We start from the raw sequence: 24,334 nt of genomic DNA, 5'->3' as shown, positions 1-24,334 counted from the left end.
CCACTTTGACCCATTTAGAGTGCTCCAATCGAGTCCAAATGTATGACCGACCCCCACTAACTTTGGAGGCCTGACCCACCGATGCCAGTGGCACACCCCCTGGAACACCCCTGGGGGGTTCACCATACAAACATTTTAAAAATCGCCACTTTTGCACTTTACATGAAAAAATCAGGGAAATGCCTATGTTTTTCTTTTTGGAGTTTATTTTTCTCTGTAGAAATTTATTTAGTCAGAACATATGTAAATGAAACAAGTAAGGAAGGTTAAGTTCAGGTGTAACCGAACATTACATACTCAGTTGAGAGCTATGGTGACAACATAAGGGAAAATAACCATGTAGGAAAATGAACCGAGGGAAACCCTGGAATGTGTTTGTATGACATGTGTATCAAATGAAAGGCATTAAAAAGTATTTTATGAAGGAGTGGGCCATAGTTCTATAGGTGGACGCCATTTAGAGATATCGCCATAAAGGTGGATCAGGGTTGACTCTAGAATGTGTTTGTACGATATGGGTATCAAATGAAAGATGTTAATGAGTATTTTAAAAGGGATATATCCTTAGTTCCATAGGTGGACGCCGTTTCGAGATACCGCCATAAAGGTGGACCAGGGGTGACCCTAGAATTTGTTTGTACAATATGGGTATCAAAAGAAAGGTGTTAATGAGTATTTTAAAAGGGAGTAATCCTTAGTTCCATAGGTGGACGCCGTTTCGAGATATCGCCATAAAGGTGGACCAGGGGCGACCCTAGAATTTGTTTGTACGATATGGGTATCAAATTAAAGGTATTAAGGAGGGTTTTAAAAGGGAGTGGTAGTAGTTGTATAGGTGGTCGCCTTTTCGGGATATCGTCATAAAGGTGGACCAGGGGTGACTCTAGAATGCGTTTGTACGATTTGGGTATCAAATGAAAGGTGCTAATGAGTATTTTAAAACGGAGTAATCCTTAGTTCCATAGGTGGACGCCGTTTCGAGATATCGCCATAAAGGTGGACCAGGGACGACCCTAGAATTTGTTTGTACGATATGGGTATCAAATTAAAGGTATTAAGGAGGGTTTTAAAAGGGAGTGGTAGTAGTTGTATAGGTGGTCGCCTTTTCGGGATATCGTCATAAAGGTGGACCAGGGGTGACTCTAGACTGCGTTTGTACGATCTGGGTATCAAAAGAAAGGTGTTAATGATTATTTTAAAAGGGAGTAATCCTTAGTTCCACAGGTAGACGCTATGGGTATCAAATTAAAGGTATTAATGAGGGTTTTAAAAGGGAGTGGTGGTTGTTGTATAGGTGGTCGCCTTTTCGAGATATCGCTATAAAGGTGGACCAGGGGTGACTCTAGAATGCGTTTGTACGATATGGGTATTAAATGAAAGGTGTTAAAGAGTGTTTTATGAGGGAGTGGGCCATAGTTCTATAGGTGGACGCCATTTAAGGATATAGCCATAAAGGTGGATCAGGGTTGACTCTAGAATGCGTTTGTACGATATGGGTATCAAATGAAAGGTGTTAATGAGTATTTTAAAAGGGAGTAATCCTTAGTTCCATAGGTGGAGGCCGTTTCGAGATACCGCCATAAAGGTGGACCAGGGGTGACCCTAGAATTTGTTTGTACAATATAGGTATTAAAAGAAAGGTGTTAATGAGTATTTTAAAAGGAAGTAATCCTTAGTTCCATAGGTGGACGCCGTTTCGAGATATCGCCATAAAGGTAGACCAGGGGTGACCCTAGAATTTGTTTGTACAGTATGGGTATCAAAAGAAAGGTGTTAATGAGTATTTTAAAAGGGATTGGGCCTTAGTTCTATAGGTGGACGCCGTTTCGAAATACCGCCATAAAGGTGGACCAGGGGTGACTCTAGAATGTGTTTGTACGATATGGGTATCAAATTAAAGGTATTAATGAGAGTTTTAAAAGGGAGTGGTGGTAGTTGTATATGTGAAGGCTTTTTCCAGATCGCGACCAATATGTGGACCAGGATGACCCAGAACATCATCTGTTGGATACCGCTAATTTATTTATATATGTAATACCTGCCAAGATTTTAAGGGTTTTTTATTTCGCCCTGCGGAACTTTTTCATTTTCTTCTACTTAATATGGTAGGTGTCACAACCATTTTATAAAGTTTTTTCTAAAGTTATATTTCGTGTCAATAAACCAATACAATTACCTCACCATGTTTCATCCCTTTTTTCGTATTTGGTATAGAATTATGGCATTTTTTTCATTTTTCGTAATTTTCGATATCGAAAAAGTGGGCGTGGTCATTGTCGGATTTCGTTAATTTTTCATACCAAAATAAAGTGAGTTCAAGTAAGTACGTGAACTAAGTTCATTAAAGATATGTCGATTTTTGCTGAAGTTATCGTGTTAACGGCCATTCGGAAGGACAGACGAACGACAGTGTATAAAAACTGGGCGTGGGATCAACCGATTTCGCCCGTTTTCACAAAAAACAGTTAACATCATAAAATCTATGCCCCTACCAAATTTCAAAAGGATTGGTTAATTTTTGTTCGACTTATGGCGTTAAAAGTATCCTAGACAAATTAAATGAAAAAGGGCGGAGCCACGCCCATTTTGAAATTTTCTTTTATTTTTGTATTTTGTTGCACCAAGTCATTTCTGGAGTTGAATGTTGACATAATTTACTTATATACTGTAAAGATATTAAGTTTTTTGTTAAAATTTTACTTAAAAAAAAATTTTTTTTAAATGCGGGCGTGGTCCTTCTCCGATTTTGCTAATTTTTATTAGGCCTACATATAGTAATAGGAGTAACGTCCCTGCCAAATTTCATCACGATATCTTCAACGACTGAAAAATTACAGCTTGCAAAATTTTAAATTACCTTCTTTTAAAAGTGGGCGGTGCCACGCCCATTGTCCAAAATTTTACTAATTTTCTACTCTGCGTCATAAATTCAACTCATCTACCAAGTTTCGTCGCTTTATCTGTCTTTGGTAATGAATTATCGCACTTTTTCGGTTTTACGAAATTTTCCATATCGAAAAAGTGGGCGTGGTTATAGTCCGATATTATTCATTTTAAATAGCGGTCTGAGGTGAGTGCTCAGGAACCCACATACCAAATTTTATCAATATACCTCAAAATTTACTCAAGTTATCGTGTTAACGGCCATGCGGAAGGACAGACGGACGACTGTGTATAAAAACTGGGCGTGGCATCAACCGATTTCGCCCGTTTTCACAGAAAACAGTTAACATCATAAAATCTATGCCGCTACCAAATTTCAAAAGGATTGGTTAATTTTTGTTCGACTTATGGCGTTAAAAGTATCCTAGACAAATTAAATGAAAAAGGGCGGAGCCACGCCCATTTTGAAATTTTCTTTTATTTTTGTATTTTGTTGTACCATGTCATTACTGGAGTTGAATGTTGACATAATTTACTTATATACTGTAAAGATATTAAATTTTTTGTTAAAATTGTATTTAAAAAAATTTTTTTTTTAAAAGTGGGCGTGGTCTTTCTCCGATTTTGCTAATTTTTATTAGGCATACATATAGTAATAGGAGTAACGTCCTGCCAAATTTCATCATGATATCTTCAATGACTGACAAATTACAGCTTGCAAAAATTTTAAATTACCTTCTTTTAAAAGTGGGCGGTGCCACGCCCATTGTCCAACATTTTACTAATTTTCTATTCTGCGTCATAAGTTCAACTCATCTACCAAGTTTCGTCGCTTTATCTGTCTTTGGTAATGAATTATCGCACTTTTTCGGTTTTACGAAATTTTCGATATCGAAAAAGTGGGCGTGGTTATAGTCCGATATCGTTGATTTTAAATAGCGATCTGAGATGAGTGCTCAGGAACCTACATACCAAATTTCATCAAGTTACCTCAAAATTTACTCAAGTTATCGTGTTAACGGACGGACGGACGGACGGACATGGCTCAATCAAATTTTTTTTCGATCCTGATTATTTTGATATATGGAAGTATATATCTATCTCGATTCCTTTATATATGTACAACCAACCGTTATCCAATCAAACTTAATATACTCTGTGAGCTCTGCTCAACTGAGTATAAAAAGGGGCAGTGCCACGTCCATTTTTCAAGATTTAAATTTTGTCTCATTTCTTGTTATATTGACTATTTTTTGCTAAGATTAAACTTATTATTTTTGCCTACGACCCTTTTTAAAGTAATTTATATAAAAGTGGGCGTGGTCTTTAACCAATCTTATCCATTTTTACTAGAAATATTTCCTGCTATTAGGAAAATATGTGTACCCAATTTTGTTAGGATATGTTTATTTTTCTTCGAGATATGGCTCCCGAAAAATTGAAAAGTGCTTAGACCAAAAAGGAGCGATGTCACATCCATTTTCTAAAATTTTAGTGTTTTCCAATTTAATGTAATAATTCAATTTAGAAAGTCAAATGTTATTGATATAAAGCTCTTTTTCGCTAAGATATAGCTTATTATTTTCGTCTACAACCATTTTAAAAATCTTTTATATAAAAGTGGGCGTGGTCCTTAACCGATTTTGTTAATTTTTTTTCAAAGCATTCCTTATAGTAAACGATTTCAGATTTATGATTAATAACCAACCGTTATCCACTCAAAGTTATAATACCCTGTGTACAAGTACAGCTGGGTATAAAAAGTATTTTTAAATTGAGTTCGCCTTAGTTCTCTAGGTGGCCGCCTTTTCGAGATATCGCCATAAATGTGGACCAGGGGTGACTCTAAAATGTGTTTGTACGATATGGGTATCAAATTAAAGGAATAAAGGTTTTTAAAAGGGAATGGCCCTTAGTTGTATATGTGAAGGCGTTTTCGAGATATTGACCAAAATGTGGACCAGGGTGACCCAGAACATCATCTGTCGGGTACCGCTAATTTATTTATATATGCAATACCACGAATAGTATTCCTGCCAAGATTCCAAGGGCTTTTGATTTCGCCCTGCAGAAATTTTTCATTTTCTTCTACTTAATATGGTAGGTGTCACACCCATTTTAAAAAGGTTTTTTTCTAAAGTTATATTTTACGTCAATAAACCAATACAATTACCATGTTTCATTCCTTTTTTCGTATTTGGTATATAATTATGACACTTTTTTCATTTTTCGTAATTTTCGATATCGAAAAAGTGGGCGAGATCATAGTCGGATGTCGGCCCTTTTTTACAACAATACAAAGTGAGTTCAGATAAGTACGTGAACTGAGTTTAGTAAAGATATATCGATTTTTGCTCAAGTTATCGTGTTAACGGCCGAGCGGAAGGATAGACGGTCGACTGTGTATAAAAACTGGGCGTAGCTTCAACCGATTTCGCCCTTTTTCACAGAAAACAGTTATCGTCCTAGGAGCTAAGCCTCTACCAAATTTCACAAGGATTGGTTAATTTTTGTTCAACTTATGGCATTAAAAGCATCCTATACAAATTAAATGAAAAAGGGCGGAGCCACGCCCATTTTGAAATTTTCTTTTATTTTTGTATTTTGTTGCACCATATCATTACTGGAGTTGAATGTTGGCGTAATTTACTTATATGCTGTAAAGATATTAACTTTTCTTTTAAAATTTGAATTTAAAAAAAGTTTTTTTAAAAAGTGAGCGTGGTCGTTCTCCGATTTTGCTAATTTTTATTAAACAGAGATAAAGGAATAAGAGTAATGTTCCTGCCAAATTTCATTATGATATCTTTAACGACTGCCAAATTACAGCTTGCAAAACTTCTAAATTACCTTCATTTAAAAGTGGGCGGTGCCACGCCCAATGTCCAAAATTTTACTAGTTTTCTATTCTGCGTCAGAAGCTCAACTCACCCACCAAGTTTCGTCGCTTAATGCGTATTTGGTAATGAATTATCGCACTTTTTTTATTTTTCGAAATTTTCGATATCGAAAAATTGGGCGTGGTTATTGTCCGATATCGTTCATTTTAAATAGCGATCTGTGATGAGTATCCAGGAACATACATACCAAATTTCATGAAGATACCTCAAAATTTACTCAAGTTATCGTGTTAACGGACAGACGGACGGACGGACGGACGACTGTGTATAAAAACTGGGCGTGGCATCAACCGATTTCGCCCATTTTCACAGAAAACAGTTATCGTCGTAAAATCTATGCCCCTACCAAATTTCAAAAGGATTTGTTAATTTTTGTTCGACTTATGGCGTTAAAAGTATCCTAGACAAATTAAATGAAAAAGGGCGGAGCCACGCCCATTTTTAAATTTTCTTTTATTTTTGTATTTTGTTGCATCATATCATTACTGGAGTTGAATGTTGACATAATTTACTTATATACTGTAAAGATATTAAATTTTTTGTAAAAATTTTACTTTAAAAAAATTTTTTTTTAAAAGTGGGCGTGGTCCTTCCCCGATTTTGCTAATTTTTATTAAGCGTACATATAGTAATAGGAGTAACGTTCCTGACAAATTTCATCATGATATCTTCAACGACTGCCAAATTACATCTTGCAAAAGTTTTAAATTATTAAAAGTGGGCGGTGCCACGCCCATTGTCCAAAATTTTACTAATTTTCTATTCTGCGTCATAAGTTCAACTCATCTACCAAGCTTCGTCGCTTTATCGGTTTTTTGTAATGAATTATCGCACTTTTTCGGTTTTTCGAAATTTTCGATATCGAAAAAGTGGGCGTGGTTATAGTCCGATATCGTTCATTTTAAATAGCGATCTGAGATGAGTGCTCAGGAACCTACATACCAAGTTTCATCAAGATACCTCAAAATTTACTCAAGTTATCGTGTTAACGGACGGACGGACGGACGGACGGACGGACATGGCTCAATCAAATTTTTTTTCGATCCTGATTATTTTGATATATGGAAGTCTATATCTATCTCGATTCCTTTATATATGTACAACCAACCGTTATCCAATCAAACTTAATATACTCTGTGTGCTCTGCTCAACTGAGTATAAAAATGAATTTAACTTAGTAATAGAAAAGAAATTAAAAAAATTATTAGAAATTAGCGTTTTTACAACCCTTTTAAAACCAAGGCATCACTGTGATGCATTTGCATGTCGTAAACATGGTTGTGTGGGTTTTTTATTCAACCATTTTAAAAAATGAAGGTATCACTGTGACACAATTGCAGATCGTAAAATTGCTTGTGTTGTTTTTTTTAAGCCACCACAAGACACAGCAGGTAGAATTGAAATTACCATTTCATTCTTATTACCTCGTCTCGTAGACCATATATAACGCAACAGTTTTTGTGAATACATTAAGTCGTTGTGAAGAACTCAAGTGTGAAGTGCTAATTTCAGATAAAAAAATATTTCGAAAAAAATAATAAGTGAAGTGACCATTCCAAATCAAAGAGTTTACAATGAATCCACCATCCTCTACACCGCAAGATGAAGCAACTATATCAACAACTATCGAAAACCCAATGAGTCATATACCCAAGTATGATGTTACTGTTTTTGGTGTGTCTACTGATTTCACTGATCTTAATTTACCAACCCATCTGGATATCTTGAGATATTATTTTTACTTAAGCGAACGTGCTAAAACAGAACAAAAAAAGTTTTCCCATAAATCATTCACTATTCAAGTACAAGATAAGTTGATTGGAATTTGGGAAAAACTTGGTATGGAAATAATTCTGAAAAAAAGTGTATTTAATAAATTGAATAAAATGCTTGACAAGTATCAAGAGTAAATCAAGAGAAGAAACAACACCCAACAATTTACAGAGTATGTAAAATCTCTGTAAACAATTTTTCACTTGTGAAACTATTCCGGTAAGTTATTGCTATCACTCATTTATTATAATTTTCAACCATTTTTAATTATTATATTATTATATATTTTCAGGTGGTGGACGGCTTCCAGAAAATTGAGTTGCAAAATATGCCACCTGCTCCATAAAAATTTAATTTTCCACCGATTCGAAGTACTTATACGACATGGCCCATGTAATTTCTGGCGGCGTGGTTCCGGTGGATCTGGCTAACATCAAACCAGGGAAAATTGTACATTTTCGGTGGCTCACCAAGGCCGCTAGATTATTGCGATTATATGTGACAACGGAAAATCCATATGTAAATTTAAGAATTCTGGTTGAATTTATAATTAAATGTTATGTGCCAATGTACTTCAATATCAAGTATTACAGCTCTGTCGTGTACGGCAGTGCATTATTTTTTAAGTTCATTGGTTGGTCACGATTTCTAGAATCTCGTTTACGCAAAATTGTCAATCAAGTAATTAAAGATAATTCATATTATGCGCATTCGGAAAATATCTTGTTATCAATGTTGTTTGATGATAGCAAAGAAAAGCGCGACTGTGCCATCAAGAAAATTCTACGCTATCGAACCGATGTTGACGAGCCAATGGAACTTAGAATTTATAAAAAACCAGATATAAATTTTAATTGCACAAGTTATACGGAAATGATCAATTTGAATGATATAAATATCGTATTTGTACCACCATTCACGCGAAGCATTCCGTACGATACATTTAAATACTATTTGAATTAGGATGATCCACCGTTTAATGATCCAAAAATCCCATCACACATACAAGGAACGGAACGACATGTTCAATTTCTAGCTAGCGTTTCCAAACGGGTTATACCGGAAAATGTAGAGGCTGTTATGGCGACGACATTAGAGAGCTGTGTGAAATTGCCCAGACTTGAAAGTAAAAAAGACTTCAAACAAAATTTTTGTTACTTTCTTTTCTATAACTCACTTAAATTAATTTTTTCATTTACATATGTTTTGACTAAATAAATTTCTTAAGAGAAAAAACAGATATTATTATAAATAAATAATAAATATTATTATAAATAAAAATAAAGAAAAAACATAGCCATTTAGTTGATTTTTTCATGTAAAGTGCAAAACCGGCAATTTTTTGAAATGTTTGTATGGTGAACCCCTAGGGGGTTCCAGGGGGTGTACCACTGGCATCGGTGGGTCGGGCCTCCAAAGTTAGTGGGGGTCCGTCATACATTTGGGTCCGTCAAAAGTTCGACCAAAATTGGGGGACATCAGAATTCGTTTTAGAGGTATGGTTCCTTCGGCAAAGTTTCTTATTTTGATCCCTAGAATACGATTTTCACAGAGCAATGAGCGATTTTTAAATCGACCCGCCCTAGTATATAGCCTTCTTAAGTGTCCATACGTTTGCTCAGAAAATGTTGACAAAACATACACATTTGTCAATTGATTGCCTAAAAGAGGTCCTTATAAATCGACACTGCAATTTCTAAAGTGTTCAACATACTTAAACGCAATTTTTATGAAAATGAATGATGATTAACTGGCCACACAAGTCCACATTTTTTATTTATTGCATATTTCTAGCGTAGCGCTTGAGTAGGGAATTGTTAAGCCATTTTTTAGGGAGAACATTGTCCTGTAGCTCTGCAGGTTAGCCACTAGGTACGAGAGTTCTTTTGCCCATTGTACCAGGGGTCACCTTGGGGCAAGCCCCGCCTATACACATTCTGTGCCCTTTTAGCATTGACATGGATGTAGCGTCCCACAAACGTAACAAATTAAACACCTACCACTCACTGCAGACTTTGGAGGAACACTTTCTCAACATCCCTGGAGAGATATCCACTGTAGAGGCATGAAAATAGGGTCATGCTAGAACAACAGGATTTTTCGTTTATTTTTTTCATCCTAGGGGTAAAGCTGCAATAAAGATATGAGTCACTATCCACTATTTTTCAATAAAATTGCATGTTTTACAGTATTCTCAATCGACATGTTTCCACATAATCGTGCTAAAACATATTATTATTGTCTCACATGACCATTGCGTTTTCATCCTGAAGTCAATTTCCATTCCGAAAAACCACAATTTCGCCTTAAACAGTAATGGTATGGCAACGCTTCTAGCAAAACAACAAACATTATGAAACTTTAAAAAGCCCCAAATACGTCAAAAAATTTTGAGTGGAACTACCTTCTTTTTTATACCATGATTTGAACGAGAAATTTCAATGCAACTCAAGATCAAATTTTGAACTTACACTTGCAATAGAGTAACCATGGTACGTATATTAAATAAATAATTAAATGTAGGGCGCGATAACCTCCGAAGAGATTTTAGGCCAAGCTTCTCTTCCAATTTGCGTCGTGCTCCTCTTTATTTTTCCCACAAAGTGGCGGGACGCGACCTACGTGCTTTTACGTCGATGAGTTTTCCCTGAGTGCTTTTCATTGCAGAAATACACTCGGAGTGCTTGCCAAACACTGCTGATGGGCGATCCCGCTTAGAAAAATTTTTTTATAATTGAAAAAAATTGTTTCTAAAATTTTGATGTTACTGAACTCAGGATCTTCGTTGTGATAGGCGGAGCACGCTACCATCACGCCACAGCGCGTATATTGCTTCATGTAAAAAGCTTGACATTTCATTATTTCACTTTGGATATCACCATTTTTGATGTATAACCATCTTTTCTCACGGTATTGAGGAATAGAGAATGTATCCGTAGTGTAAGCGTAAGCGTAGAGTAATTATTTTCGTAAGCTTGGTCTTTGGATGTGGTATGCCATTCGGAAGAGTTTAGAATGTAAGAGTAGGAGTAGTGTGTAGTATTTTGTTGCTATATGACACTGGGTGCTTTAACTATGTTTCAATTCGAAGTCAGATCACCTCGTTTTTTTTGCAATAAAAATTTACGAAAACTGCAATTTATTGAATCAAAATCAATCGCATTTAACATCAATTGCATTGTTTTACAATAAAAATATACTCTTATCCAGATACACCGTTATTTGTAGGTCTTGTAGGGCACATAAGGCCTACGTACTTAGAATTTCCAATATACACTAAAATTTTAGAGTTAGGGGCCAAAAATCACCTTTGCATAGGTTGATTCATATATTGGCTTATAACTTAATTTTTGTTTGGACTGCGAACAAAACATGTACAAGAGGACATTTTTGCGATTCCAACAATATATAACTTGTAAATTTATATGTAAAAATGTCAAAAAAACCTTACAAAATATATTCAAAATTCAACGTACTGCATCACTTATTCATTTTGTACAACGATTTTCTTGATTATGTTGGTTAAGGATTATTGAAGAGAGCCCACAGTCAATTCTGCTCTCATCAGATATGAATTTCAAAGATAAATCAAGGTTTTATTGTTGCATTATACGATTCCATAAAATCGCTCGGGGGAGTTTCGTAAAATTTTTTGCTGAGATTATTTTAACTTACAAAACAGGAGTCCGCGAAAAAATCAGCCCGTGTATGGGGCAATACAGAATCTAAGCCTAAGTGTAGTCACTGAACTGTAGTGTAATATGGGCACAATCTACGAGGTAGAGTTGATATGAGCACGATCCGACAGCAAATTAAGGCAAGGAAACGAAATTATAGTAAAGTAAAGGCACGGAGAGGAAAGGAGTGGCAAGGAAAGGAAAGGAGTGGCAGGGGAAGCAACGAGATGGAAAGGAAAGGATTTTTTAACGAAAAAATGGCATTTTGTTAACGAATCATTATCGAAAAGTTATAGATTAATTATCGGAAACGATTTTCATGCGTTCTCAAAAAGCTATAGATTTTTTATCGAAAAGCTATCAATTATTTTTGGAAAAATTATCGTAATGTTTTTAAAAAGCTATTGATATGTAATTGGAATGTTGGTTTTTTATCGATTGTTATCAATTTTCTATCGACTTGTCTGCGAAAAATTAACTAATTTATACCGAAAAGTTAGCTCTTTTTTAGCGGAGTTTTGCAGTTTTATCGGCCAGTTACCGGTGACTCATCGGCGTTGTTATGAAAGAGCTGTGATAAAATTGCAATATAAAATCGATGACACGTGGGTAGCTCTTCAATTACAAGTGGAATAGAAACCAATAAGAAGCCGATGACTCAGCAATAATAAACAATAATTTGTCGCTATCGGTTTTAAGCGATAAGAACCCTCTAATAGAGAGCAAAACTATTTGCTTCTAGTAAGGTTACCTTTATTGTGGTTTAACTTTTTTAACCCCCGGGACAAGCTTAAGTCAACTTAAGACTATAAGGTTTCTAGACGTTTTTTTGTATGTTTATACATCGAACCTTGACGACTACTAAGTACTTTAGCCTTTTCGTTTTTTATATTTTTCAATTTGTATTGCTCAAGAAATATAAATATTATGTGAATTTTTAGCAACCTGTTCCATCATCTTGCAACAACTATTTAATGCAATATGAAATAGCGGTGGAAGAAGGAACGGTAGCATTTGTAAATGTCGGTATGAAATGTTACTGCTTGGGCATCAGAGCTAAATCTCTTTGCCTTCCCCGAATGCAAGAACACTTTGTTATCAAATTAATGTTTAAATATAAACTAAAAGGAATTTATGGAGGCTACCATTTAAGCTTCTCCAGGAGAAGTTATATGTGCGATGCCAAAACTTCTATGCAAATCTTCATCTTTACAGTGGTATTTAAAGACATTGTCAACAGAAATTTTTTACCAAACCACTTCATGTTTTTGTTTCAGATAATCTCGTTACACCATTTATTTTTAAATTTCAAAATCAAATTTCATTAATATTCCCTCTGTGGAATTTGTTTATCTTATTTTTATTTATCACTTTTGTTGCATTATTTCGGTGCTCTGATCTATGTGTGAAGTGTTAACTTCAATGGCAAGTCTAAGAAATAGGTCGAAAAAAAATTACATAAAAATATTTTTTAATTTAATTTCGTTTCTCGAGTGATTTGTTTTTGATTATCTCGACCCATGCGCTACCAGGGGAATTTTCTTCTCCTTTTCTTGATTCATCTTGGCCCTAGCGAACAACGAGACCAGTTTTTTTTTTTTGTCACAGTTTAAGGCCGCCTTTGGGGTATACTTTTTTTTGCTTAGTACGCTATGATTCTCCAGTTGAGCCACTATTTCGAAACAACTCTTGAGATTTTAGAAGTATGCTTAGTTATCAACATGAGATCTAATTGTACTCATGCGCAAATGCTTGTTGGATATATTCAACGCCGTTTCGAATGACCGAAAATCGCCGATAGGTTAACTAAAGTTTAACTCTGCTACATCAGCCGCTTAAGCTCAACTTAAACTTCAGTTAAAGTGGACTAAAAAACTGCAGAATAAGTTTAAGCATAGTTTAACTAACAAACTGATCGAACTTGTACTGAAAAACCGGGTCTTAGCAAAACTTCAAAATTTGTTTAACTGTCACGATCCCTGCGCACTCAGCGAAATTTACTTCTCTCATGTTGCATTTTCACCTGACTCTAAAGTACTTTCCTTGTTTCAAAGCCCTTGGTCCATGGGTAGTTATTCAGAGATTGTTTGCAAGACTTCCCAATTTCATACTGTATCTTTTCCATCCTTCCTGTTAATCTCTCCTAAGGGGCGAATCGTGTATAATGCAACCAAACCAAACTCGTAACAATTAAGAGTATTCATGCGCTTCAGCAAGTGATAGTAACCTTGAGTGAGTTTTGTGAATTTTTGGTTACATATTACATAGTGTTGGAAAGGAATGTGAGTACCTGCTGAAGAAATTATCGCAGTGTCTTACAAAACTTGGTCCTAAATATAATTCACTATGTGTACTTAGTATAACATATACTGTTTACTTTGTTTCTTTTCTGCCAATGTGGATAATTTGTATACATTTATACAAATCAATTTCGGCGTTACGCCATCTTCAGCTACAGTTAAATTAATTATTTCTATATTAACAATTTTTTTTATGTATTTTCCTTACAGTATGGATTTGTTAATTATGCGCTGGAGTTGTTGGTGCTGAAAAATTTTGGTGAGGAGATATGGGACCAAATAAAGTAAGTAGATGCAATAAATATTTATTAATCTCACATCGTTGTATATTTTCCAAAGCTCTAATAACACCCGGTCTAATATATCTTATTAAATCACATAATAATAATAATGATATGTTGTAAATCATAAGAAAGACTGTTTGGAATTGGTAATATTATGATCAGAGCCACGAATTTTCCGTTTTACTCCTTCAAGGATTAAAACCAATTTCAAAAAATGTATAGAAAAATTTAAATTACTTCCTTTTGTATTTAACACTCAGTCAAAAGGTTCCCTCTAAATACTATTGTGGGTCTTGACGCGATTTACAATCGAGGGGGCTAAAGCCAAGCTTCTCTTCCGACTTGCGTCATGCTCATTTCAATTTTCAATATAAATTGGCAGGGCGGGATCTATATTATATATTTCTCTGAGCTGTCGAATAAATAACTCAAATATTGAGTATAGCAAAATGTTCTTTATTTGCAGCACTACTATGGAAGTAGTACTTCACAATTTAATTGCTCGCGGACTTCACCTACAGCGTTTTAAAGTCAACCAGATTCCCCATCACTTTGACTGCGCTGCTATTTTACTCTCAGTTTGCCACATTCACCTATATATCTCAGAGTTCAGAATTTTCGCGAGCAACATTCTCGAATAGTCGCCTATTTTGACTCGTTTCTGTTTCTCAAATTGTCTTTGGCTATATACATGTATATCTGTAGTTTATGTAAGGTCATATGCGCTCTAAATGCTGTTTACGTATGTGTTAAATATTCTTTGCTTGCTTTGTTGTTGTTGAGCGGCAATTATTTACTAACAGCATAGTGACCTATCGACACTGCTATTACAGAAGTACCCTCGGAATGTTTGCCAAGCAGCGGCAGAGGGGCAATCGCGCTTAGAAAAAACCTTTTTATTATACTCAGTTGAGCAGAGCTCACAGAGTATATTAAGTTTGATTGGATAACGGTTGGTTGTACATATATAAAGGAATCGAGATAGATATAGACTTCCATATATCAAAATATTCAGGATCGAAAAAAAATTTGATTGAGCCATGTCCGTCCGTCCGTCCGTCCGTCCGTCCGTCCGTTAACACGATAACTTGAGTAAATTTTGAGCTATCTTGATGAAATTTGGTATGTAGATTCCTGGGCACTCATCTCAGATCGCTATTTAAAATGAACGATATCGGACTATAACCACGCCCACTTTTTCGATATCGAAAATTTCGAAAAACCGAAAAAATGCGATAATTCATTGCCAAAGGCAATTAAAGCGATGAAACTTGGCAGATGGGTTGACGTTATAACGCAGAATAGAAAATTAGTAAGATTTTGGACAATGGGCGTGGCACCGCCCACTTTTACAAGAAGGTAATTTAAAAGTTTTGCAAGCTGTAATTTGGCAGTCGTTGAAGATATCATGATGAAATTTGGCAGGAACGCTGCTACTATTAATTACTATATATGTGCTAAATAAAAATTAGCAAAATTGGATGAAGAACACGCCCACTTTTTAAAAAAAAAAATTTTTTAATTCAAATTTTAACAAAAATTTAATATCTTTACTGTATATAAGTAAATTAAGTCAAAATTCAACTCCTGTAATGATATGATGCAACAAAATACAAAAATAAAAGAAAATTTCAAAATGGGCGTGGCTCCGCCCATTTTCATTTAGTTTGTCTAGAATACTTTTAATGCCATAAGTCGAACAAAAATTTACCAATCCTTCTCAAATTTGGTAGGTACATAGATTCTATGACGGTAACTGTTCTCTGTGAAAATGGCCGAAATCGGTGGAAGCCACGCCCAGTTTTTATACACAGTCCACCGTCTGTCCTTCCGCTCGGCTGTTAACACAATAACTTGAGCAAAAACCGATATATCTTTACTAAACTTATCCCACCTACTTATCTGAACTCACTTTATCTCGGTATAAAAAATAGCCGAAATCCGACCATAACCACGCCCACTTTATCGATATCGAAAATTACGAAAAATGAAAAAAATGCCATAATTCTATACCAAATACGAAAAAAGGGATGAAACATGGTAACTGGATTGGTTTATTGACGCAAAATATAACTTTGGAAAAAATTTTGTAAAATGGGTGTGACACCTACCATATTAAGTAGAAGAAACTGAAAAAGTTCTACAAGGCAAAATCAACAGCCCTTGGAATCTTGGCAGGAATACTGTTAGTGGTATTGCATATATAAATAAATTAGCAGTACCCGACAGATGATTTTCTGGATCACCTGGTCCACATTTTGGTCGATATCGCGAGAACACCTTCACATATACATCTAAGGGCCACTCGCTTTTAAAACCCTCATTAATACCTTTAATTTGATATCCATATCGTACAAACACATTCTAGAGTCACCCCTGGCCCACCCTAATGGCGATATCTCGAAAAGGCGTCCACCTATAGACCTAATGCCCACTCCCTCTTAAAATGCTCAGTAACACCTTTCGTTTGATACCCATATCGTACAAACATTCTAGAGTCACCTCTGGCCCACCCTAATGGCGATATCTCGAAAAGGCGTCCACCTATAGACCTAATGTTCACTCCCTCTTAAAATGCTCAGTAACACCTTTCGTTTGATACCCATATCGTACAAACATTCTAGAGTCACCCCTGGCCCACCCTATTGGCGATGTCTCGAAAAGGCCACCTATAGACCTAATGCCCACTCCCTCTTAAAATGCTCAGTAACACATTTCGTTTGATACCCATATCGTACAAGCATTCTAGAGTCCCCCTGGCCCACCCTAATTGCGATATCTCGAAAAGGCGTCCCCTATAGACCTAATGCCCACTCCCTCTTAAAATGCTCAGTCACACCTTTCGTTTGATACCCATATCGTACAAACATTCTAGAGTCACCCTTGGTCCACCTTTATGGCGATATCTCGAAAAGGCGTCCACCTATAGACCTAATGCCCACTCCCTCTTAAAATGCTCAGTAACACCTTTCGTTTGATACCCATATCGTACAAACATTCTAGAGTCACCCTTGGTCCACCTTTATGGCGATATCTCGAAAAGGCGTCCACATATAGAACTAAGGATTACTCCCTTTTAAAATACTCATTACCACCTTTCATTTGATACCCATATCGTACAAACACATTCTAGAGTCACCCCTGGCCCACCCTAATGGCGATATCTCGAAAAGGCGTCCACCTATAGACCTAATGCCCACTTCCTCTTAAAATGCTCAGTAACACCTTTCGTTTGATACCCATATCGCACAAACATTATAGAGTCACCCCTGGCCCACACTAATGGCGATATCTCGAAAAGACGTCCACCTATAGACCTAATGCCCACTCCCTCTTAAAATGCTCAGTAACACCTTTCGTTTGATACCCATATCGTACAAACACATTCTAGAGTCACCCCTGGCCCACCCTAATGACGATATCTCGAAAAGGCGTCCACTTATAGACCTAATGCCCACTCCCTCTTAAAATGCTCAGTAACACCTTTCGTTTGATACCCATATCGTACAAACATTCTAGAGTCACCCTTGGTCCACCTTTATGGCGATATATCGAAAAGGCGTCCACCTATAGAACTAAGGATTACTCCCTTTTAAGATACTCATTACCATCTTTCATTTGATACCCATATCATACAAACACATTCTAGTCACCCCTGGCCCACCCTAATGGCGACATTTCGAAAAGGCGTCCACCTATAGACCTATTGCCCACTCCCTCTTAAAATGCTCAGTAACACTTTTCGTTTTATACCCATATCGTACAAACATTCTAGAGTCACCCCTGGCCCACCCTAATGGCAATATCTCGAAAAGGCGTCCACCTATAGACCTAATGCCCACTTCCTCTTAAAATGCTCAGTGATTCCCATATCGTACAAACACATTCTAGAGTCACCCCTGGTCCACCTTAATGGCGATATCTCGAAAGGGCGTCCACTGATAGACCTAAGGCCCACTCCCTCTTAAAATGCTCAGTAACACCTTTCATTTGATACCCATATCGTACAAACAAATTCTAGAGTCAGCCCTGGTCCACCTTTATGGCGATATTCCTAAATGGCGTCCATCCATAGAACTATGGTCTACTCTCTCTTAAAATACTCTTTAATACCTTCCATTTAATACACATGTCATACAACCACATTCCAAGGTTACCCTAGGTTCATTTTCCTACATGGTGATTTTCCTTATTTTGTCTCCATAGCTCTCAACTGAGTATGTAATGTTCGGTTACACCCGAACTTAGCCTTCCTTACTTGTTATTATTATTATTAATTGAAAATGTTTTTTTTTTAATATTGAATGTAGCTTTTACCGGGAGTCGAACCCAGGACCTTCGGTGTCCAAGAAGATCGACTAGTTCAATTAAACCTTCAAGCCTTTCAAATTGAACCAGCGCCTCATGTGAAACTTATTTCAAAATTTCGCATGCTTGAGACTGATATATCACCCATCAGCGGAATAGTGTTTACAAGTAAAAATATTATCCGTACTAATGGACGGAGCACAATAAAGCCTATAAAATATAGCAGTGTGTAAACCCAGTAAGCCATTCGAACTTATCGCACAGTTCTAAATATATATACTTAGCTAACGAGAGTGTATTATATACGTGTAGTTCTTATAAATTTAATAAACGATTTGTTTCAATCTTTTATGCCCGAAATCGATAGATCTATAGTTGGCGATGTCACATATTAATTTTGGTTTCGAAAATACCAATTCAGGGGTGTCGCGCAAACGTTTAAAAATTCAGATTTTAATATATTGAGTCTTCGTGGGTTAATCTGTATCCTATGTAACCGCCCCTAAACGTATCGAATGGTAGCAGAAATTCATATAAAAAAGGACGTGTGGCACACGGAGACTACCACGGTAAAGCTATTGCATATTATCAACTTATGCAATTATAATATTTATGCAATATTTTGTTTTCTTTGATATTAATTCAAGTTTTGTCTTTGATATTAATTCAAGTCAAAATTTTTAAGCGTGGTGACCGATAAGAAAAAAAATTTTTTACTTTTATTGAATAAATGAGAAGTTAATATTGGTTAAAAAATTTTTATTATTATCTTAAAAGATATGTACATACATAGGTTATTCAGTAATATTTATAATGGAAATTATAGGTTTATGGTAACTGAAATAGGAATAATACGTTTGAGACTTGATAAATATCTTGAAAATACCGCGTCAATGGTGGTCCCATATTTTGTTGTGGATCCTTTTGGATCATTATTTATTTTCAAATTGAATTTTTCAAAAAGAAAACTTGTCAACCGCTCTGATTTTTTATCAGCGAAATTGATGTTGAAATCGCCGGCCAAGGTAAGTGGAAATTTATTAGCATTTGTACCAAGTATTTTTGCCCCTTCTTCAGAGTACTCCAGTAAAGTGCGATGAATAAAATGCTCTACCTCGTCCAATTTTGGATTCGGAGAAATGTAAATTGCTACCATGACAATGTGTAGACCATTTCTAAGTTTGCATTAGCACGCACAAATATCTCCAATAAATGAGCACCTAAAATTAACATCGCTAATGTGCGCAATATTTATTTCAATATTCGAAGTCATAACACTAGTAACGTTATCGTTATTTTGGTAAATAGCTACACCACCCTTTGGAGCAGTATCTCGTTTGAATTGAACAATATATTTGAAATTAGGTATTTCAATCGGATTATCACACGTCATGCAAGTTTCGGTAAGAAGTAAGACATGTATTTGTCTCGTAACTGAATCTTATAAATCGTATTTGTGACTATTTAGACTTTTGCAATTGAAAGTAATTATTGAAATGCCATTTCTATTACTAATGAAATCTAAGACACTTTGAGCTATCGTCTGAACACTATTTAAAGACAGTCTTTTGAATTCTTGCAACAAAGATGCAGTCGATGCAGCTTGCTTTCGATTATGATAAAACTTAAATGCGGCATTATCGTTTTTTGTCGTGATATACAATTTTTCAATATTTGTCACCCGATAGAGCGCAACATTAACGAGTTCCTGTGCTTTACTATACTCATATACTATTTCGTCAAAAGTTCCACCTTGCGACTTATGTATAGTTAGAGCAAGAGCTGAAGCTAATGGAAAGTGTTTGCGTTTGTCTATACATTTTCTATCCGATGTTAATGAAATATTTGCTGTTCGTAATTCAATTGGTGCCATCTACAGCGCAGTAGTGAAGATAAATGTACACCAAAGACAACAACCAATACTCGCATAAATAGATCCAGTTTTATGTAATCAGCCTGTTTTTAGTCTTTATTTAATTACCTATTATTCTCATTCTATTTAGTTCATTTAGTGTCTCATTATTACAAGGACTCTTTCCTGACAATTTGTTACAATCCAAGTTCTCAATACATAATCCTTCCAAAGACTTTACTCGACTCTGCGCCATGTCACTTCAACCGGACTGTAAGTAATATTTCTCCAAATATGAGCCAAATCGGACATCATAGGTCGCTTTCTATTCATGTGTGTATTATGTGTTCCAAATATGGGCCAAATCCGACCACAAATACGATTCTTTTGAATATCTCGATCCTTCCGTCACCTAGCAGCGATTTTTCTTTTCATAGGTCTCTTTCAATTCTTGTATGTATTATGTGTTCCAAATATGATCCAAATCAGACCACAAATACGATTTTTTTTTTAATATCTAGATCCTTGCGCTACCTAACGGCGGTTTTTTTATAGGTCGCTTTCTATTCTTGTATGTATTGCGTGTTCCAAATAGGAGCCGAATCGGACCACAAATACGATTTTTTTGAATATCTCGATCCTTGCGCCACCTACCGGCGATTTTTTCTAATTATTGCATTGTCATCGGGTTCTGAACTATATTCCATGTTTCAAGCTTGTAGCTTATCGGCAAGTTACTTAAATTTCAATTACAAAATTCGTGCCGGCCTGTCAAGTCAAGCTAAATAAAACCGTTAATTAAAAAAGAAGTGCTTTCAGGCGGTTGCGCTCATTTTCAAAGCAAGCAGTTGTAGCTATGTTTATGCCAACTTGTATTCGGATTGGTAGATTTTTGTTCGACTTATGGCATTAAACAATTTTTGAAATAATAACAAAGGAGCTGGTAGTTAAATACCATAGAGTTATTGCAACCTGTTTTAAGGTTAGACCTTGAGGAAAAGTGGGCGTGGTATTTAATCGATTTTGATTATCGTTACTCAATCCCTATAATTTGGCAAGGATAGTGTCTCTGACATGGATCGATATTTCCTAATTACGGATAGAACATCACCATCCAACTGGCCGTGTACGGATCGCTTTGGTTGGCCATTTTTTGACTTGACCTCACTTAGCCACTCTTATTGAAATGGAAAACTATTCTTCAGATGGTATAATGGAATGATTCTTTGACTTTCTCTAACTTTTTTTAAAAAACATTCGGGTGTTTTCGTCCAGAGTTACAACATTTTTTTACGTAGCGCTTCGTTTCGTTAGAAATAGTACTCGTTGTTGAAATCTGGATTTTAAAACCTTATTTATTTTTAGAATTGCCTTGAAAGTTATTACGTCATTGCTAAAAAAATTTTATGAATTCGAAATGTTAAGAACTTTGAGTAGCAGTCCTCAAAGTCACACCGAGCTAAGCTCGGTCACCCAGTTGCTCAATATTTATATAAGCGAAATTCATACTGATTTTAACCCTAGAAAAATAACGTTATTTTTTTACCCTATATAGATAACGTACGTCTGAGAGACGTGACCCTAAAGATATAAACAAAATTACGTTTTTTTTTTTGTTTTTTGTTTTTGTTAATCATTTATTTGATATATATTCAATTGGTTTAAAGGTTTTTAAAGAAAAATATTGTTTTTTTAATATATTAAAAATTAAGTTTGACTTGTCCTGGACTTGTACTTGCAAAAATCAGTCAGTGGAAGGACCTCAATTTATAGCAAAAAAAAATTTAAAATAAAATACATTTTTTGTACCTCAATTGTATGAATTAACTGTTTTGAAGTATACTTAAAAAAATATTAGCTAAAATTACCAATTTAGACAAAAATTACATATCAAATTTGTAGTCACGTAAAAGATAAGGATAAGTCTGTAGACGTATTTTTAAAAAACAATCGGAAATATTTCAGCAAACAAAAAAGTTACTACTGTAAAACACCCCCCACTGACAAGCTGGTTGGTAATGCTAGCTGAGAAATTGAGAATGAGAATGTTCTCTCGTTACGATTGCGTGAGACTGAGATCAAAATTTAAACGACGTACGTTATCTCACTAGGGTTAAATAAACTAAATAATGGTAGTGTGTGTTTAACTTTAATCCACCTTTGTTTTACTTACCTTGTATTTAATTTGCAAAGCTTGACTATTCAAACTTAAATTCAAGATAGATGAATAAGATAAAACTTTCATTTTCTCATTTTTAACGCGCTCTATAATAGCCTTCCCACATCACGTTTCATTACATTGTTGTCTAGAGCACTAATCTTACTTATGCAACTATTTTATTAATGCATACTTACTTATAAGTACACATGTATATATGTATATATGTGCTCACGTTTAATTTTGCAGCCTCGTTAATTTACAATTTTTTTTTGTTGTTAATTTACAAGCTTTGGTTAAAGGATAATTGGCAGTAGTTTAACCACAAAGCACTAGTAAATGTAATATTCTATGAATTGAGACAAAGCAGCCACATTTATTCAGACACTAAAGATTGCATAATGATGTACATTTACATACAATTGTAAACACATACTTACTCAAAATTTTATTTATATCAACATATCTTTAGCTCTTTTGGATTAACGGAGATTAATCATTTTTTTTTTAAATGGCACGTTAACAAAATCCTCGAGGCCGGGACAATTTATACAGCTATGGCTTTTTGCAATAAGAGCACATGTTTACAAATGCATTTTTGATCTTTCTTTAGAAATAATGCAGGATCAGTCATTTCATATAAATCCAACTTAACATACTGGTTCAACAAATAAATTAAACTAAAATAGTTAATAGCTTAAAGCTTCAGTTTGCCAAATTCATTTGCTTGATGTGACTAGAGCTTTTACATATAAGTATGTAGCTGCTAGAACCTTGATATATCTACCTTTTCTACAATTATTTCTTAAAGCAATAATGCACGCAACACCTTGTGAAAGCTAAAAGTGCTCCCCCAAAGTTTAGTTATGTATATTTTGTTACAGCTTTTCAAGCAACATTGTATTTATTGAGAAATCGAAAACATTGATTTATGTATCTACATCCCTTAATTTGCAATCTAAGCACGATCTCAACAAGTACTAGTACCAAGTTTACATTGCAGTTCCAAAGAAAGATATATTTCCCTACTTAACTAAGCTACTTATTTTCGCACCAAGCTGCTAATAAATAAACGCTTAGTAGTTAGCAGATCATGCCTCCCTCCCACATGCCAATTTATTTATGCACATACTCGTACATATTTGATTATTCTTTTAATTTGCCGCAAATCTTACAGAATTTACTTTGTTATAATTAATCATGCGAAAGCTGTTATGTTAACTTTTACTTCCGGGATTCAAAGTCATCATTGTGTGAATGAACACAATAGTTTTTCACGACGCAAACAAGATTTTACTGTCATGTCAGTAACATAAATAATTAAGATAGATGTTGGCAATGGAGCCATTTAGGCTGTAAACTGAAGATAAGGAAAACTATTCGTTTATCGCGGTTTCTATTCCTAAATTATACAAAACAAGAGAAATATATATGTGTGTGTGTGTGCGTAAACCGGAAAGGCTTCGATTTTCATTATTACAAATTGGGACAGCTGGACGCCAATTTTGTCTTTGAGAATCTAATAAACATGTGCTCTGATGTTAAAAGCAATAATAATGACCGGAGCTATGTAATAGTATTCACAACATTCACTCAAATGATTAGGCGTTGAAACACACTTTTTAAATGAGTTTCAGCAAGAGGAAAGAATTTTCAAATTTATGTAGATAATTATTCCAATGAAAATTAATCTTAAAAAAATTATTTAAAAATAATTTATTCATGAATAAATTATTTTTGAATACATTTTTTATAGATAATCATATGTGACCCGTTCTACGAAAAAGTGGTTTTTAACTCAAAAAAAAAAAAAATTCCACTTTTTTTCTGGTTTCGATAGTTTTTGAGACGCTCTTTCACGTGGTGAAAATTAGAAAGTCCCAACTTGCTTAGAAGTGAACTAAAAATGTAGAGCAAAAAGAGCACAAATGAAAGACGATGAAGCCTTTGGTTCCTTCGATGCCACTTTGGTGGCTGGTGAAGCATCCTCAGATTTTTTTGATTGCATTTTTTTCGATGGCAATGGAGCCAAAATATCAGGCAGAAAATGGTTTGTGTTTTGGCTTTTGGGCATGACTGTTCATAATGCAAAATAAAATCTACTAAGAAACTGAAGAAATGCATTGCTTATCTTTAGCAGCTGTTTCTCGCAATTTATTTTTTGAGTCATAAGCCACCTTTTCATAGGCCGGGTCACAT

At 35.2% G+C, this 24,334-nt stretch overlaps 1 protein-coding gene across 2 annotated transcripts in view; it reads left to right on the top strand.

Annotated features, from left to right (window-relative positions):
• Gycbeta100B (guanylate cyclase soluble subunit beta-1-like) overlaps positions 1-24,334 on the top strand; it is a 522,131-nt gene that overhangs the window by 55,820 nt on the left and 441,977 nt on the right. For both annotated transcript variants that reach the window (XM_067761157.1, XM_067761156.1), the window contains exon 3: positions 13,744-13,817. In XM_067761157.1, coding sequence (XP_067617258.1) covers positions 13,744-13,817 — 74 coding nt within the window. The remainder of the gene's footprint in view (positions 1-13,743; positions 13,818-24,334) is intronic.

This window comes from Eurosta solidaginis, chromosome 1 (assembly GCF_040869045.1).
Source record: "Eurosta solidaginis isolate ZX-2024a chromosome 1, ASM4086904v1, whole genome shotgun sequence".
NCBI classification, from domain to species: domain Eukaryota; kingdom Metazoa; phylum Arthropoda; class Insecta; order Diptera; family Tephritidae; genus Eurosta; species Eurosta solidaginis.
This window is presented reverse-complemented; position numbering and strand designations above follow the sequence as displayed.